This window comes from Budorcas taxicolor, chromosome 6 (genome assembly GCF_023091745.1).
Source record: "Budorcas taxicolor isolate Tak-1 chromosome 6, Takin1.1, whole genome shotgun sequence".
Classification (NCBI taxonomy): domain Eukaryota; kingdom Metazoa; phylum Chordata; class Mammalia; order Artiodactyla; family Bovidae; genus Budorcas; species Budorcas taxicolor.
Genome location: NC_068915.1, coordinates 22,877,414 through 22,892,107, shown reverse-complemented (window position 1 = coordinate 22,892,107; position 14,694 = coordinate 22,877,414). Strand labels below are relative to the sequence as shown.

General features: G+C 38.5%; 1 protein-coding gene across 1 annotated transcript in view; it reads right to left on the bottom strand.

Moving 5' to 3' along the window:
• Positions 1-14,694, bottom strand: part of SLC39A8 (solute carrier family 39 member 8) — an 80,131-nt gene that overhangs the window by 26,452 nt on the left and 38,985 nt on the right. The window contains exons 4-5 of the mRNA XM_052642187.1: positions 14,440-14,562; positions 13,786-13,953 (exon numbers count right to left, since the gene is read on the bottom strand). Of these exons, the coding sequence (XP_052498147.1) occupies positions 13,786-13,953; positions 14,440-14,562 (291 nt within the window). The remainder of the gene's footprint in view (positions 1-13,785; positions 13,954-14,439; positions 14,563-14,694) is intronic.

Sequence of the window (14,694 nt, the reverse complement as noted above, 5' to 3'; positions counted from 1 at the left end):
TGCTGCACATGGCATTATTTTGGCTCAAGTTCTTTTGACAAAGCAAAGTTGCTCTAATTTTCATGTTACTAATCAATGATACCTAGAGAATAATACTGTAGAGTTCGTAAATGACGCCATTTTTGCCAGAAAATATTATCTACCCACTGCACTTTAAGACGTCTCAATTTTAGAAGAAAAAAAATTAAGTATAGATTATCCATACTTGTTTATAGTACAGAAAAAGAAAAAAAATTCCAATAAAATTCAACATTGAGAAAAATACTTAGTAAATTCTGAATATGAGAGAACTTTCTTGATCGAATTAATGGTATCTATTAAAAGAAAAAAAACAGAGCCAGCCACCTTCCAAACTTAAAAGTGTGCCCATCAAAGTCAGAAACAAGACAAAACACCAGCTATCACTACTTCTACTCAATAGTATCCTGTGAATCCTTGCCAATGTAACAAGAAAAAGAGTTATAACAATTATAAAGAAAAAAACTTGCTTATTTACTCACTGACATCTACATAGGAAATCCAAAAGAGCAAACAAATAAAACACAAAGAATTATAGAAGACTTCAGCAATACTGCAGGATTAAAATCAATACACTGAATTCAATTTACTTCTACATAATAATTAGAAAATAGAGTAGGAAACGATACCATTTATAATGCTCACAGAGCTACAAAGTAATTAGGGATAAATCTAACAGAACACTTTAAAGACATTTCTACAGAATATTACAACACAAAGAAAATCTGAAATCTCACAAAAATGTTAGCTGTCCTTCAACTTATCTCTAAGTCCAATGCAATGTCAATGAAAATCCCCAAAATGATATTGACATGAAAGAACAAAAATAATTTTCACTGAAAACAAGAAGGTAAAGAGCCTTGTCTTAGGACATTCAATGTTCACTATGAATTATAATAATGCATTGAGATAATAAGGTTGAAGTTTGTTAATAGACAGATGAAAGACAAATCAAAGTCTAGATATAAGCACATTGATATACAGAAACTTGACATATGGCAGCAATAAGATGTGCTCTTCAATAACAGAAGCTAGATTAACTGCTTATCTATCCAGAAAGAAAAAAACTGGGTCCTTTACTTATACACAAAAATAAATTCCACATGGAATATTAAACTTAAAACTTTTTGAAAAAAAAATACAGAAGACTATCTTCTTTACTTTGGCAAAGGGAACCTGTTTTAAACAAAATACAGAAAGTAAAAATCTTGAATGAAAGTCTTGATATATTTTACTACATTTAAGTTAAAACTTGAAAAAATTCAATTTAAATGACATGAAAAAAGAAGTCATAGACTTTGAGAATATATTTGTAATCCATTTAATCAATGAAGATTAGCATCCAAAATATATACAAAACTCCTCCAAATGACAAAGACTATCCTTGACTAAGCTTTAGCCAGGATCCTCTGAGCCCAGTTCTCAACTAGACCTCACTCTCAGGCTTCTTTGCCCCAGTGTACAGAGTCCAGTTGTAGCAGGGATCATGCTAAGTCAGTTTAGTAAGAATCTCTGTATTCTTGATATCTGATCATCTTGGTCTGCCTTTAGCAAGATTCTGTCAAATTGGTTTAACAAGGATCCTTCTTGGAACTCTCCAGTGGTCCAATGATTAAAACTCTGTACTTCCACTATAGGGCACATGGGTTCCATCTCTGGTCAGGGAAGTTCTTCCTGCAGCTCAGTGCAGCCAAAAAAAAGAAAAAGGATCCCTCCTACTCTGAATGTCTCCACTTAGTAATTCTCTATCCACTGACTGCCTCACTCTGCTTGTTAGACATAAATCCTCAGCTGTCTCTGTTATATTCCAAGTTGAGCCCCACCTCTCTACTCTATAGCAAGAGTTGACCCCTACTTCTATAATCTTAAAGCATTCCTTGCCATTTTAACAAGTCTGAGAATAATATTTCTGCAAGACAAATCAATAAGAAAAGATGATAAGCAACTCAACTAAAAATGTGAGACAGATGAACAAGAAACACAAAAGGAAACTTATGACCAATAAGCATATAAAGAGATGCTCAACTTCGCTAGTGATCAGAAATAAACAGAGGCTAATCACAGAAAGACACCATTACAAAGTCATTAAATAAGCAATAGGTATTTTTTTAAAGTCTGAAATGTCCAACAATCACTAAAGAAAGCAATTCTCCAATTGTGGAGAAAATGTGAATTCTCCTCTGATGCTGATGAGAGTGTAAATAAGTATAACAGTCTGGAGAGTGATTTGTTGTTATTCAGTAAAATTACATATGGACATACCCGATGACCCATTTCTTACAAGTCCAGCTATATACCCCAACCTTTCTCACAGAAGTTCTATGAGACAAGCCCTAGTACCTTAAGGCATCCATAGTATATAAGTAAATTATTTTGTTTGCTGTACACTTTTCCATATATATATATATATATATATATATATATATATATATGTTTTGCCTCTTGATGAAAGTGAAAGAGGAGAGTGAAAACATTGGCTTAAAGCTCAACATTCAGAAAATGAAGATCATGGCATCTGGTCCCATCACTTCATGGGAAATAGATGGGGAAACAGTGGAAACAGTGTCAGACTTTATTTTGGGGGGGCTCCAAAATCACTGCAGTTGGTGACTGCAGCCATGAAATTAAAAGACGCTTACTCCTTGGAAGAAAAGTTATGACCAACCTAGATAGCATATTCAAAAGCAGAGACATTACTTTGCTGACTAAGGTCCACCTAGTCAAGGCTATGGTTTTTCCTGTGGTCATGTACGGATGTTGAGAGTTGGACTGTGAAGAAGGCTGAGCACCAAAGAATTGATGCTTTTGAACTGTGGTGTTGGAGAAGACTCTTGAGAGTCCCTTGGACTGCAAGGAGATCCAACCAGTACATTCTAAAGGAAATCAGCCCTGGGTGTTCTTTGGAAGGAATGATGCTAAAGCTGAAACTCCAGTACTTTGGCCACCTCATGTGAAGGGTTGACTCATTGGAAAAGACTCTGATGCTGGGAGGGATTGAGGACAGGAGGAGAAGTGGACGACAGAGGATGAGATGGCTGGATGGCATCACCAACTCGATGGACGTGAGTCTGAGTGAACTCCAGGAGATGGTGATGGACAGGGAGGCCTGGCGTGCTGCGATTCATGGGGTCGCAAACAGTCGGACACGACTGAGCGACTGAACTGATGTTTTGCCTCAGTAAAAATGTTTTCATTTAGAGAAAATTGAATCATCTTTCCTCCTCCCCTCCTTCCTCCATCATTCTTTCTGACTGTTTCATTTCTGTTAATCACACTATAATTTTTCCCTGAAGCACAGGCTTATGTACTCACTTTTGATCTTTCAGCCCCAGGAGACCAACTCTTGCGAAGACAGAACAACGCTAACCAGAACTCTTATCAAATGTCTTTCCCTCCTTCCCACCAACATCAAACAGATCTTCTGTTTTCTCTTTTGCTCTGCACTTTATAAATCGAACTGGAAACCAAGCAATTTTTGGCATCTTATCCTGATAACTCACAAAAGGTTTCTGTCCACTATGAGGAGTACTCACTCATTTCAGTGAATTTTTAAAGATTCTTTGGCAAAAAGTATATGGGATAGAAATTAGTCAGGATTTCTCTGACAATTTCTAGGGCAGTTGAGAAGTCTTCTCTGGGAATGTCTTATTTTTTAATATCTTTTCTGTCTTTTCCTTTTTTAGATTAAAAAAATGTTAAATATTTTATAATATGAATTATTCAACAGAAATTAAATTGTGTGTATCTATTTACAAAGGCAAAAGAAAGCCTAAAGGTCTGTAAATTATACCCAGAAATCAAAACATTTTAATCATGTTTGCATGGACCTGAAAGTACACACAAATGGATTAAAATTAAAAACTCTACAAAAATATTAACCATTAATATATAAATGTTTATCACATGATTAACTAAAACATTACCTTTTTATTTGACTATAATAGCAGTCCCTGACTGAGACCCTTGAGCAACTGCTTGTCCTTCAAACAGATTACACAGTGTGGATTTGGGTACATTGGAGTTTCCCTGGTTGCTCAGATAGTAAAAAATCTGCCTGCAATGTGGGAGACGCAGGTGCTATCCCTGGGTTAGGAAGGTCCTATGGAGAAGGGAATAGCACCCCCTCTAGTATTCCTGCCTGGAGAATCCCACGGACAGAGGAGCCTGGCAGGCTACAGTCCGTGGGGTCGCAGAGTCCGATACAACTGAGCGACTAATACTTTCACTGTGGGCACATTACAAGACACTTTCATATACATTATTATTTGATTCTCCCAGCTGGCCTCAGAGTTGGCAGGACCAACTCATTCTTTATGAATGTTCTGTGTCAATGGTGATACTATCTCTCCCTGTGTAAGAACAGGGATGTCTTAGCTGGCCAAATGACTGGCTAATTTAAGGAACAACAGATAACCCTACGGCCCTCCCCACACTGGACATCAACTAAAATGCTTCTGCCAAATTTTTGTATCTGAGATATTGTTTTATCTAAAGAGCAAGAATGGTCCTTCATGGATAGTTTGCCTTTCTGGAAAGTCGCTTCAGTTGACATTTCAAACCTCTCTATTTTAGCTCTGATTTAGCTTAGATTCTATGTACTACCTCTAATCTTGTGACCTTATTCACTGGCACTCTATCTTATCTTTTGAATGACAAATTTTACATTTTATATCACTAAATTTTTCATCTTTAGAATTTATCTGTATAAAATGTCTGTATCAGATTTTAAAAGTTAACAGCACTTAACTTCAACTCAATTCAATCTTTAAAGATTTTATGCACCACAACTATTTCAATAACATGACAACCAAATGTCTTCCCTACATAATTAAGGTGTCATTTTAATGTCCTTTCAAATGAACTGAATGTGTCAGAGTATGACAGATATAACTGGACAAATAAGTGTGTAGCTGAACAACTCTGAAAGAATATGCAGTGCAAAAACTGGTAATATGATTCAAGGGGCATGGTATGTTGGACTTTAAAGTTTTATTCCAGTGAATGAATAAATAAACTTGAATGTTTCAAGTTTTCTTAGTCTATCAGACAGAAGTCAACAGCATATATTCAGAAAGCTGTCATTCTTAACAAAAAGCCTTCAAGTTTTAAAAGTCAAAATTTAATTTCCAGGAAAGTCACTCAAATTTTTAAAACAGTAAATAATCAAGATGACAAAGCATGGAGTTTTATATGTTTTTACCTTCTCTGTCCCACTAAAAAACTACAGACAGATTCAAAAGCCTTCATAGCTTAATATACGAAGCCCTCTTCTAAACTATGATCTGTAAATATTAATAATTATGCACATAGCTTCAAAAGTTAATCCCAGAGGAATGTAAATTGAAGTGAAAAGATTTAATAAGATCACTATGATTAAAAAGTAAGGAAAGAAAAGAAAAAAAACTTGGTGAATGAAAGAGAGAGAGAAATATATACTGATTATGTGTGTGTAACATCAGACACATTGTTACATAGTTGGCCCATAATAAATAATTTTCACAAAAAATTATGAAGAATTTTGCTCCTCATTTAACAGATGAGTTAACACAGACTCAGAGATGTTAACTGCTGCTGCTGCTGCTGCTGCTGCTGCTAAGTCGCTTCAGTCGTGTCCGACTCTGTGTGACCCCATAGACGGCAGCCCATCAGGCTCCCCTGTCCCTGGGATTCTCCAGGCAAGAACACTGGAGTGGGTTGCCATTTCCTTCTCCAGTGCATGAAAGTGAAAAGTGAAAGGGAAGTCGCTCAGTCGTGTCCAACTCTTAGCGACCCCATAGACTACAGCCCACCAGGCTCCTCCGCCCATGGGATTTTCCAGGCAAGAGTACTGGAGTGCGTTGCCATTGCCTTCTTCCAAGATGTTAACTAACTTTCCCCAAATCACACAAGACTGGCCTCGTGCAACTCCAAAGCCCTTGCTTCCTCCCCCAAGTTGTCCTGCAGAGAAAAGGAGATTCTGAGAAAACATCAAGAAAGTAGTAGCTAAAATGGGACAAGAAGAAAAGTATCATGTCACAGAAACCATTTAATGAGTAATTCCAAGAGGAAGGAAATCCTGTGAAAAATCTGCCTTTCTGTTCCTAACATTTAGCCAATAAAGGGTACTCAAATGCATGCTGAACTACAGGAATGCTTCAGAAAAGACATGAAGGAATGTGAAGAATATAGTCTGTTGCCTAGAAAAATCACTTGTATCATTCCAGAGAGAAATTTCAGAGATTATGGAGTAAACTGTACACAAATATTTGAGGGGGCTTCCCAGGTGGCTCAGCGGTAAAGAATCCACCTGCCAAGCAGGAGATGTGGGTTCGATCCTCAGGTTGGGAAGATCCCTTGGAGAAAGGAATGGAAACCCACTGCAGTATTCTTGCCTGGAGAATTCCATGGACAGAGGAGCCTGGCGGCTACAGTCCATGGAGTCACAAAGAGTCAGACATGACTGAGCAACTTAGCATGTACACAGGCTTAAAAAAGAGAAAGGATACAAGTTCTGACACAAAAAGGAAGGTGGAGAGTGTATGAGGATATGGACGAGGACACAGAGCCAGGAAGTAACAGATGAAGTGAGACAGCAAAGTTCACAGAGTTTCCAAATAATTTTCACAGTCTGATCACTAAAGGAAGAAAAGTTTGGGTTGAGAATTCTGTGAAGTAATGAAAACTTTTTTGCAACAGTTATTTCTGAAAATGTGAGAAAGCGTTCCCTAAAGATGAATGAAAGCAAGTTAGTATTAGTCAAACATGGGCTACACTCAGAGTGGATTCAGGTACAAATTTTCATGACTTTGAAAAGACACTGTCTAGCTACCGCCTGATAAAAGTCTGCAAGGAGCAAGGAAGCATGGAGATGGATCCAATGAGGAAACTAAAGCCACGAACAACCAAGGTGCACTCAGAATTCCTCCTCACGGTTGTGTAAGGACATCATTTGTGTCTAATTCAACCAACTCTTTTGTAAGAATCTGTCAACCAAGACCAACGAGAACCAGTTCTTACATAATTTCATACACTTATCATTTTCCATTCTAACTAACTGCTAGTATAACCCCATAAAAGAAAATAACTGATTTCTGTTTTTAATGATGCTCAAAAATATATGATATAATATAGTAAACAGGTCTCCGGTGCAGTATGACAAACTAGACACATATTTTTCTCTGCTGCTGCTAAGTCGCTTCAGTCGTGTCCGACTCTGTGCGACCCCAGAGAGGGCAGCCCACCAGGCTCTGCCACCCCTGGGATTCTCCAGGCAAGAACACTGGAGTGGGTTGCCATTTCCTTCTCCAATGCATGAAAGTGAAAAGTGAAAATGAAGTCGCTCAGTTGTGTCCGACTCCTAGCAACCTCATGGACTGCAGCCCATCAGGCTCCTCCGTCCATGGGATTTGCCAGGCAAGAGTACTGGAGTGGGTTGCTATTGCCTTCTCCAATAGTCCCTCTTAAGATTTCCTAAAATTAAAGACTAAAAAAAGACATAAAGTCACAAGGAATGAAAGAATGGAAGATGAGAGCACAGAGATATTTATTTTGGAGGATGAAAAAGAGGAGGACAAGATCTGACTCTACAGAGGAGAAAAGTCGAAAGAAACAAATTGAGACAGGGCCCCAAACCTCAGAAGCATTGGGGAACTGAGGCACCAAGCAAGCACCTCTGAAGGCGGCAGAGGAAGGATGGAAGTAAAAACAAGGGGGAAAGATGGGGTGCACTGGGAGACTGGGACTGACATATATACACTATTGCTACTATGCATAAAATAGATAACTGATAAGAACTGACTTTATAGCACATGAAACTCTACTCAAAGCTCTGTGGTGACCTAAACGGGAAGGAAATCCAAAAAAAAAAGAGGGTATATAAGTAAACGTATAAATTCACTTTGCTGCACAGCAGAAACACAACATTGTAAGGCAACTATACTCCAATAAAAATCAGTTTTAAAAAAAGAAATTTGTTGTTAATTTAGGGAGCACTTAAAGCATCAGATGACTGCTCCCAAGTCAATTCAGCAAGGAAACCACTTCAAATGAAGACTAGAGATTTACCCTCTGGGAAAACTGAACCAGAAAAGCCCTCAGTTCTAGGACACAAAGCAAACTGAAGGCTGGAGTGAAGTATGGGACTGAATCAAGGGTATCAGGTCAGATATTCACAGGGTCTCAGCCCCCTTTCCTCACCCACCCTCCTTCCCAATATTCCTGGTCAGCCAGGAATAGACACCATCCTCCTATCTCCAGGTAAGAACAAAGAAACACCCCCCATACTAGAGGAAAAAGAGCAGGAAGCAAGCCCCACACATACATACAGAGCTTCTGATTTTTGTACTTAAAAAAGGATGCGTTCCACTTTTGTGTAAAATATTTCTGTATACTACAGAATATTTCAGTTATGTTAGAGTTGGACTGTGAAGAAGGCTGAGCACCGAAGAATTGATACTTTTGAACTGTGGTGTTGGAGAAGACTCTTGAGAGTCCCTTGGACTGCAAGGAGATCCAACCAGTCCATCCTAAAGGAGATCAGCCCTGGGATTTCTTTGGAAGGACTGATGCTAAAGCTGATGCTAAAGCAGTACTTTGGCTACCTCATGCAAAGAGTTGACTCATTGGAAAAGACTCTGATGCTGGGAGGGATTGGGGGCAGGAGGAGAAGGGGACGACAGAGGATGAGATGGCTGGATGGCATCACGGACTCGATGGACGTGAGTCTGAGTGAACTCCGGGAGTTGGTGATGGACAGGGAGGCCTGGCGTGCTGCGATTCATGGGGTCGCAAGGAGTCGGACACGACTGAGCGACTGAACTGATGGAAGGGCAGAAAGTGTGTCTGTTCTGTCCCATTGATGTATCTCAGTACTCAGAATAAGGCCAAGTATACATTAATAAATACTTGAATGAATGAACTATATTTAAAATCTGTTGGATTTTCATGGAGACCCAAGCACCTCAAAAATGTTGTATTTGTAGAGTATCATGTCCTATCCATCACTGACAAAGTCCCTAATTATCACCACACTTTGCAGCTAAATTCTACATCATTACACTTCAATTTTCAACATAAAACTCACAATAGTCAACTTTTTTAAATGGCTGATATTAATTTTTCTTCTGCGGGAAGAATAAATGGCTTCTAGCATTTATATTTAATAGCATCTCCTATTTAATAGCATCTCTTCTTAAACGAAAGCACAGGAGGTTTCATTTAGAAAAGAGTGATGACAGACCACTGTAGGAATGGACTAGGTGCGCCCCCTAGTGGCTTGAAGCGCTAACACTCCCCAAAGTGCCTGACATGCTTGAGCAATCTGGTAAACACAGTCCTTCCAAAGCTGTAGAGTCAGGGGGAAAAGACCCACCTGGCTGCAAACATACAGCAGTGACTTCTCCCCACCTTTGTGCAGTAGTCAGAGAGAGGAACAGAGCAAGTGTCAGGGAGTGAAATGGGAAATGGTACTTAGGGGCAGTAACTCAACAACGAGAAATGGCCTCCTGCTCTCCTCTTCTTCCCTCGTAACTGCCCCCTTATTATGTCTCTATAGTTCCCCCAGAACACAAACGCTCCTACACACCCACAGCAGCACACACACACACCACACACGCTACAGAGCTAACATTTACCGAGACTGAAGCAAGGGTACTAAGGAAGTTTCACACCATTTGTCTACATATTCAAAAGTTATTATCAAGCTAACAAACTGTTAAATATCTTGTACCCTCCAACTGTGATAAATAGTCTCCATGGCAACAAAATTTTTTAAAAATACATGTAAAGCTATAGTTTTCATATGAGTGAAGATAGAAAAAATAGCAAAGGCAACCAAACTTAAACATGATAGTATTTCTGAGTATTCTGTGATGAATCAAAATTGTCCAGATGAGTATTGATAAAGATATCCCTAAGTCATGCATTTTAATTATTCTTTAACATTTCATTTGCTCTTCCTATATTCCATAAAAAACATGAATCATGTCGTTATAATCCAGATTGTTACATAACCTGTGTTCTTTGGATAATAATGTCAAATTAAACTACTTTTCTTAACTCGTGCTTATTATCTTCAATTTGGAATAACTTCACTCCATCAAAACAGTAAAAACAGGAATCATCAACAAAATTCTTGGGACAATACTTGGACATCGAAATAAACGATGAATTTTACACGCCATGTTCAATCACTGAGGTGGGGGTCACCTACATTGAATATATTCTTATCATATAAAAGATTAGAAAATAGCCTAACTTTATTATCAAAATAAGTATGACTCACATATCTTTATCTGTTGTCTCTTAAAGCAATATCTGGACCCTGATAGTATTTTTAAATTTTGCTTCTTTCCATTTTTTAATGCAATGTGAAGGGAAAACTGAAAATAACAGTATGCAGCTCAATTTGTTTGAATCTCTCTTCACTAGAGTTTATACCTACAACCAAAATGGCCAGAAAGTAGTCCCCAGAGGAAACGAGCTTCGGGACTTTTTATGGGCTCACGTCGAGGCCTGGTTCATGGCAGTCATCTGGCATGTTCCTTCTCTGCTTGACGTGCACTTTTCATTTCTAGAAGTAGATTTCCAGACACCCAAATTTATTCTGCTCTCTCACAAGACGTAGCTTACCCAGGCTGACAAGTCCACAGTTGTTTCTGTTCAGAGTACTCAAAGAACTGTGCCACTGGTCTCCAGAATTGATGTTGGGAAACTCGGCGCCATTCAGCTTCCAGCTCCCTTGTATGGGACCGATTTGGTTCTTATCAAAGCTTTTGGAACATTCTTTTCCCAGATATTTGCATGGCTGTTTCTTCTTTCTCATCCAATTCTCTGCTGACCTCTTAAGGGACTGTTCCTGATCAAAGAAGCCTCCACATGCCACGCCCACATCACCCACGATTTTCATCAAATCCATGCAAATTTGATGAAAACTATTTCATTTTCATCAAAATAGTTAGTGCCACCTGATACTCTCTTCTATTTATTTATGGCAGTGCTGGATGTTTGTCGCTGGGCGTGGGCTTCCTCCAGTTGCAGCAAGCAGCGGCTGCTCTCAGTTGCTGTGGTCGGGCTGTTCACTGAGGTGGCGTCTCTTGTTGCAGAGCATTGGCTCTGGAGTGCGTGAGCTTCAGTAATCAAGGCTCATGAGCTTTTAGACCATGGGCTCAGTAGTTGTGGCTCAGGGGCTTAGTTGCTCCCCAGCACGTGGGATCTTCGCTACCAGGGATCAAACGCAAGTCTCCTGCATTGGCAGGCAGATTCTTAACCACCAGGGAAGTCCCCCTCATATTTTCTTGTTTATTCTTTTCTATATTGTCTATTTCTGCTGAATATAAGTTTCACAAGAATTTGTCTGCTTCTAAATCCCCAGTGCCTAGGATAGTGAACAGGTACTTAATCAGCATTTACTGGATAAATGAATGAAAGCCTATATATTAGCACTGGCACCAGAAGTAGAGAAAGTATGGACTTTTGATTGGTATTTCTAAGTTATGTAAAACAGGATCATGTCTAGGACCACACCTGTCACAATGCTTGTGCTGACCGCAAACGTGTCTTCTGACCATTGTGAATTATAAATTAGGAGCCCTAGGACTTTAAAACTAAAGTAAAACTTTGAGCAGTTCAATTTTATTTGCCCTCAGAAAGCAGTGACCTTGGGCCAAATTACCTTCTTCCCCCTACAAAAATTAATATTTATTAAGAATTAATGTTATCGTCTTGATTCTAGCAGAGCAGGGACAAGATGAAGGTAATCCAGCAAGGCATATAAGAGAGCAAGCTTCAGCATCAGACGGCCTCAGTTCTGATAGAAGCTTCATCCTCAGGAGCTATGTGTCCTTGGGTTTATTTAACCTCTCTGAGCCACAGTCTCCTAATTATAAGAGTGCTTGTCTCCTGGGCTGTTATGAGGATCAAATAAGATCATTTATCTAAAGTTCTAGGCATAGTCCTTGAACATTTAGTAAATGTTAGCTTAAATTATTATAAGAAATTATCTATTTGAACATTTACATATTCTTTGCAAAGTCTTGCCTGAAAGCATCATTCATTAAGTTGCATGAAATAATTTCCTCTCTTAGCTTAGTGTTCACACAAAACTGCCTCTTGAAACACACTTGAGATTTTCCTTAATCAGGTGGGAAGAAGTATAAGACCAATCATGCTTTCTTTCCGGAAGGAAATTCAGGTCATCTGCACTAATAAAACCTCTTCCAAATATCTTTTTTCCTGCTTATTTTTCTCAGCTGACTTCCTTTTGATTTTGTTTTTAATTGTCTCTTTTAATATTGTGTTTAACTTTGTAGCTTGTGGATCTGCCATTTATGAACTGAGAGACCCTGGAGAGGTTATTTAGCCTCTAATGCTCTACTTTCTTAATTTGTCAAATGAAATAGACACCGACGACACCAGCATCCCAGTCTCCTTTTATAATAACCTCTCGTCTGCTGCATTCATACTCCCTTGGGGTCATACAAAGGGCCCAATCCTCTAAGCACGGAGATGAGTCTAAAAGCGAACATTAATTCAAGATGGACCAAGGAGACACCTGCCAGAGATTTCGTATTCAGGACTGAAAGAGGCAGGTCAATTCCATCCAGTAGCTGAAATTATAAAACATAAATCTCAGGAGTTGCTAGTGGCTATGTTTCCCATTTATGAAGGAGCTGGTCCACCATGAAAAAGAAGAATGACTCTCAGGAGAGAGGAGAAGGAGAGGGAGTCCTAATGATTCTAATGGTTCCAGGGATGTAGCTTGGCTGTCCCACTATCTTCCCAATAAATTCTCCTTTTTGCACACATCATTTGGGTATGAGGTCCAAATAGTTCTAACACAGAGAAAATAAACTCTCCTTTTAGTTCTAATAGTTACAACATGCAGTCCTAATACATAGAAAATAATCCTACTTTTAATAGGTATTAAGGAAAATGAATGAGATATAGTAAGTGCCTGGTCTATTGTGTATGTGTGTGTCCTCGGTAGAGCATGACTCTTTGAGACCCTATGGACCGTAGCCTACCAAGATCCTCTGTCCATGCAATTTTCCAGGCAAGAATACTGGAAAGGGTTGCCACTGCCTACTCCAGGGGATCTTCCCAACCCAGGGATCGAACCTACATCTCTTGTGTCTCTTGCACTGGCAGGAGAAATCTTTACCACTAGCTCCACCTGGCCTATTACCCGGCATATAATTCTTGCTCAAGAAATGAAACTTATTAACATTATTTAGAAAATTGAAATACAAATTCTAAGTCAATTAATAAACACAGAAATTTTTTTTTAATTTTTTGGCCGCACCATGTGGCATGTGAGACCTGAGGTCTCTGATCAGGGATTGAACCCATGGCCCCTGCATTGGAAGGGCAGAGTCTTAGCCACTGGGCCACAAAGGAAGTCCCTAAACACAATTTTCTTAGCTTGCAAGTCTTCTTTCAATTTCAAAATCACTCTGAAGGATTCTTTGGTTTGGGATCTTGAAAGAATTGCAAAATAAGAGAAATGCTCTAAATTAATTTTGCTACACATTATTGTGTACATCTAAGTAGTTCTTACACAGTTAAACAGTCTTAGAGAATAGGAAAGCCTCTGACCCAGAAACTCACAATTTCATGCTTAATTCATGTGTTTGTAGTAAATACATGGAGGGAAAGTAGGAAAAGTAACAGACTTGCACTCTACGTTTCCCACACATACAGGAAAAAGCCTGACACATTTAAATGGGCAAAATACTAATGCACTGCAGGCTTCTCAGAGTGTAAGTGACGCCGTAGAGAGAATGGCAATACCTGCAGAGATACCACACTGACATTATCAAAATGGATGTGTCCATTGGGCTCTGTGACAGCTGGATTTGCATAACATGTCACACCATTGATGGCAGGTAATGTTTTAGGTTGATGAGTTTTTTCTTGAGGAGGGCCAAAGTCATTATTTCCAAAGTGGGTGTGATCATTCTACATGGAAAAACAAGAGAGGAAAATGTTATAAGAAGAAACAAAGATTGTTCATGCAGGCAAGAGAATTAAATGGTTTTTATCTATAAGAGAAAAATGTAGTATAATCTTTTCAGATTAAAAAAAATTTCTCTCCCTTTAAATGTATCCTCATTTATTAGATTCTGTTGTGGGTTGTTTTTTTTTTTTTTTTTCATGTTTTAGAGTACATATACCTTCTCATGTTCATGAATATGAGAGGAAACAAATTATGTGCAGCTGTCATTAGACATTAAATGGTTAGTATTTACTCCAAATTCTACAATAAGAATTAAGTGTTCCTCTTATACTTATCAATATATTGATTCTTTTCTTTCTACTCATATTCACAAGTCTAATAACTGAACTGTTCACATAATTGTAAGAATAAAATTCCTGCCTTTACATGCCTATATAAAGTAACTTTAGAGGGTAAAACATCAAACATTTAAAATAAAGTCCATTTACCTGACCATACGTCTTCAATAACATCTTTAGTGTTCTTTCAAAAAAGAAAAGTATGTAAAATCCGCCAAACACAGCAACTGCCTTCTCAACATAGTTGTTAACTTTAGGATTGAATCCAAATGCCTACGGGAGAAAAAAAGGCTTACGGTTAAGATCAAATAATTTAATTTAATTCAGTGTATAATTTTCACCACAGTTCTAAGTCCATCCTTCACATCCAAGTAATACTGGAAAATTTACCTGCCAAAAATCTGA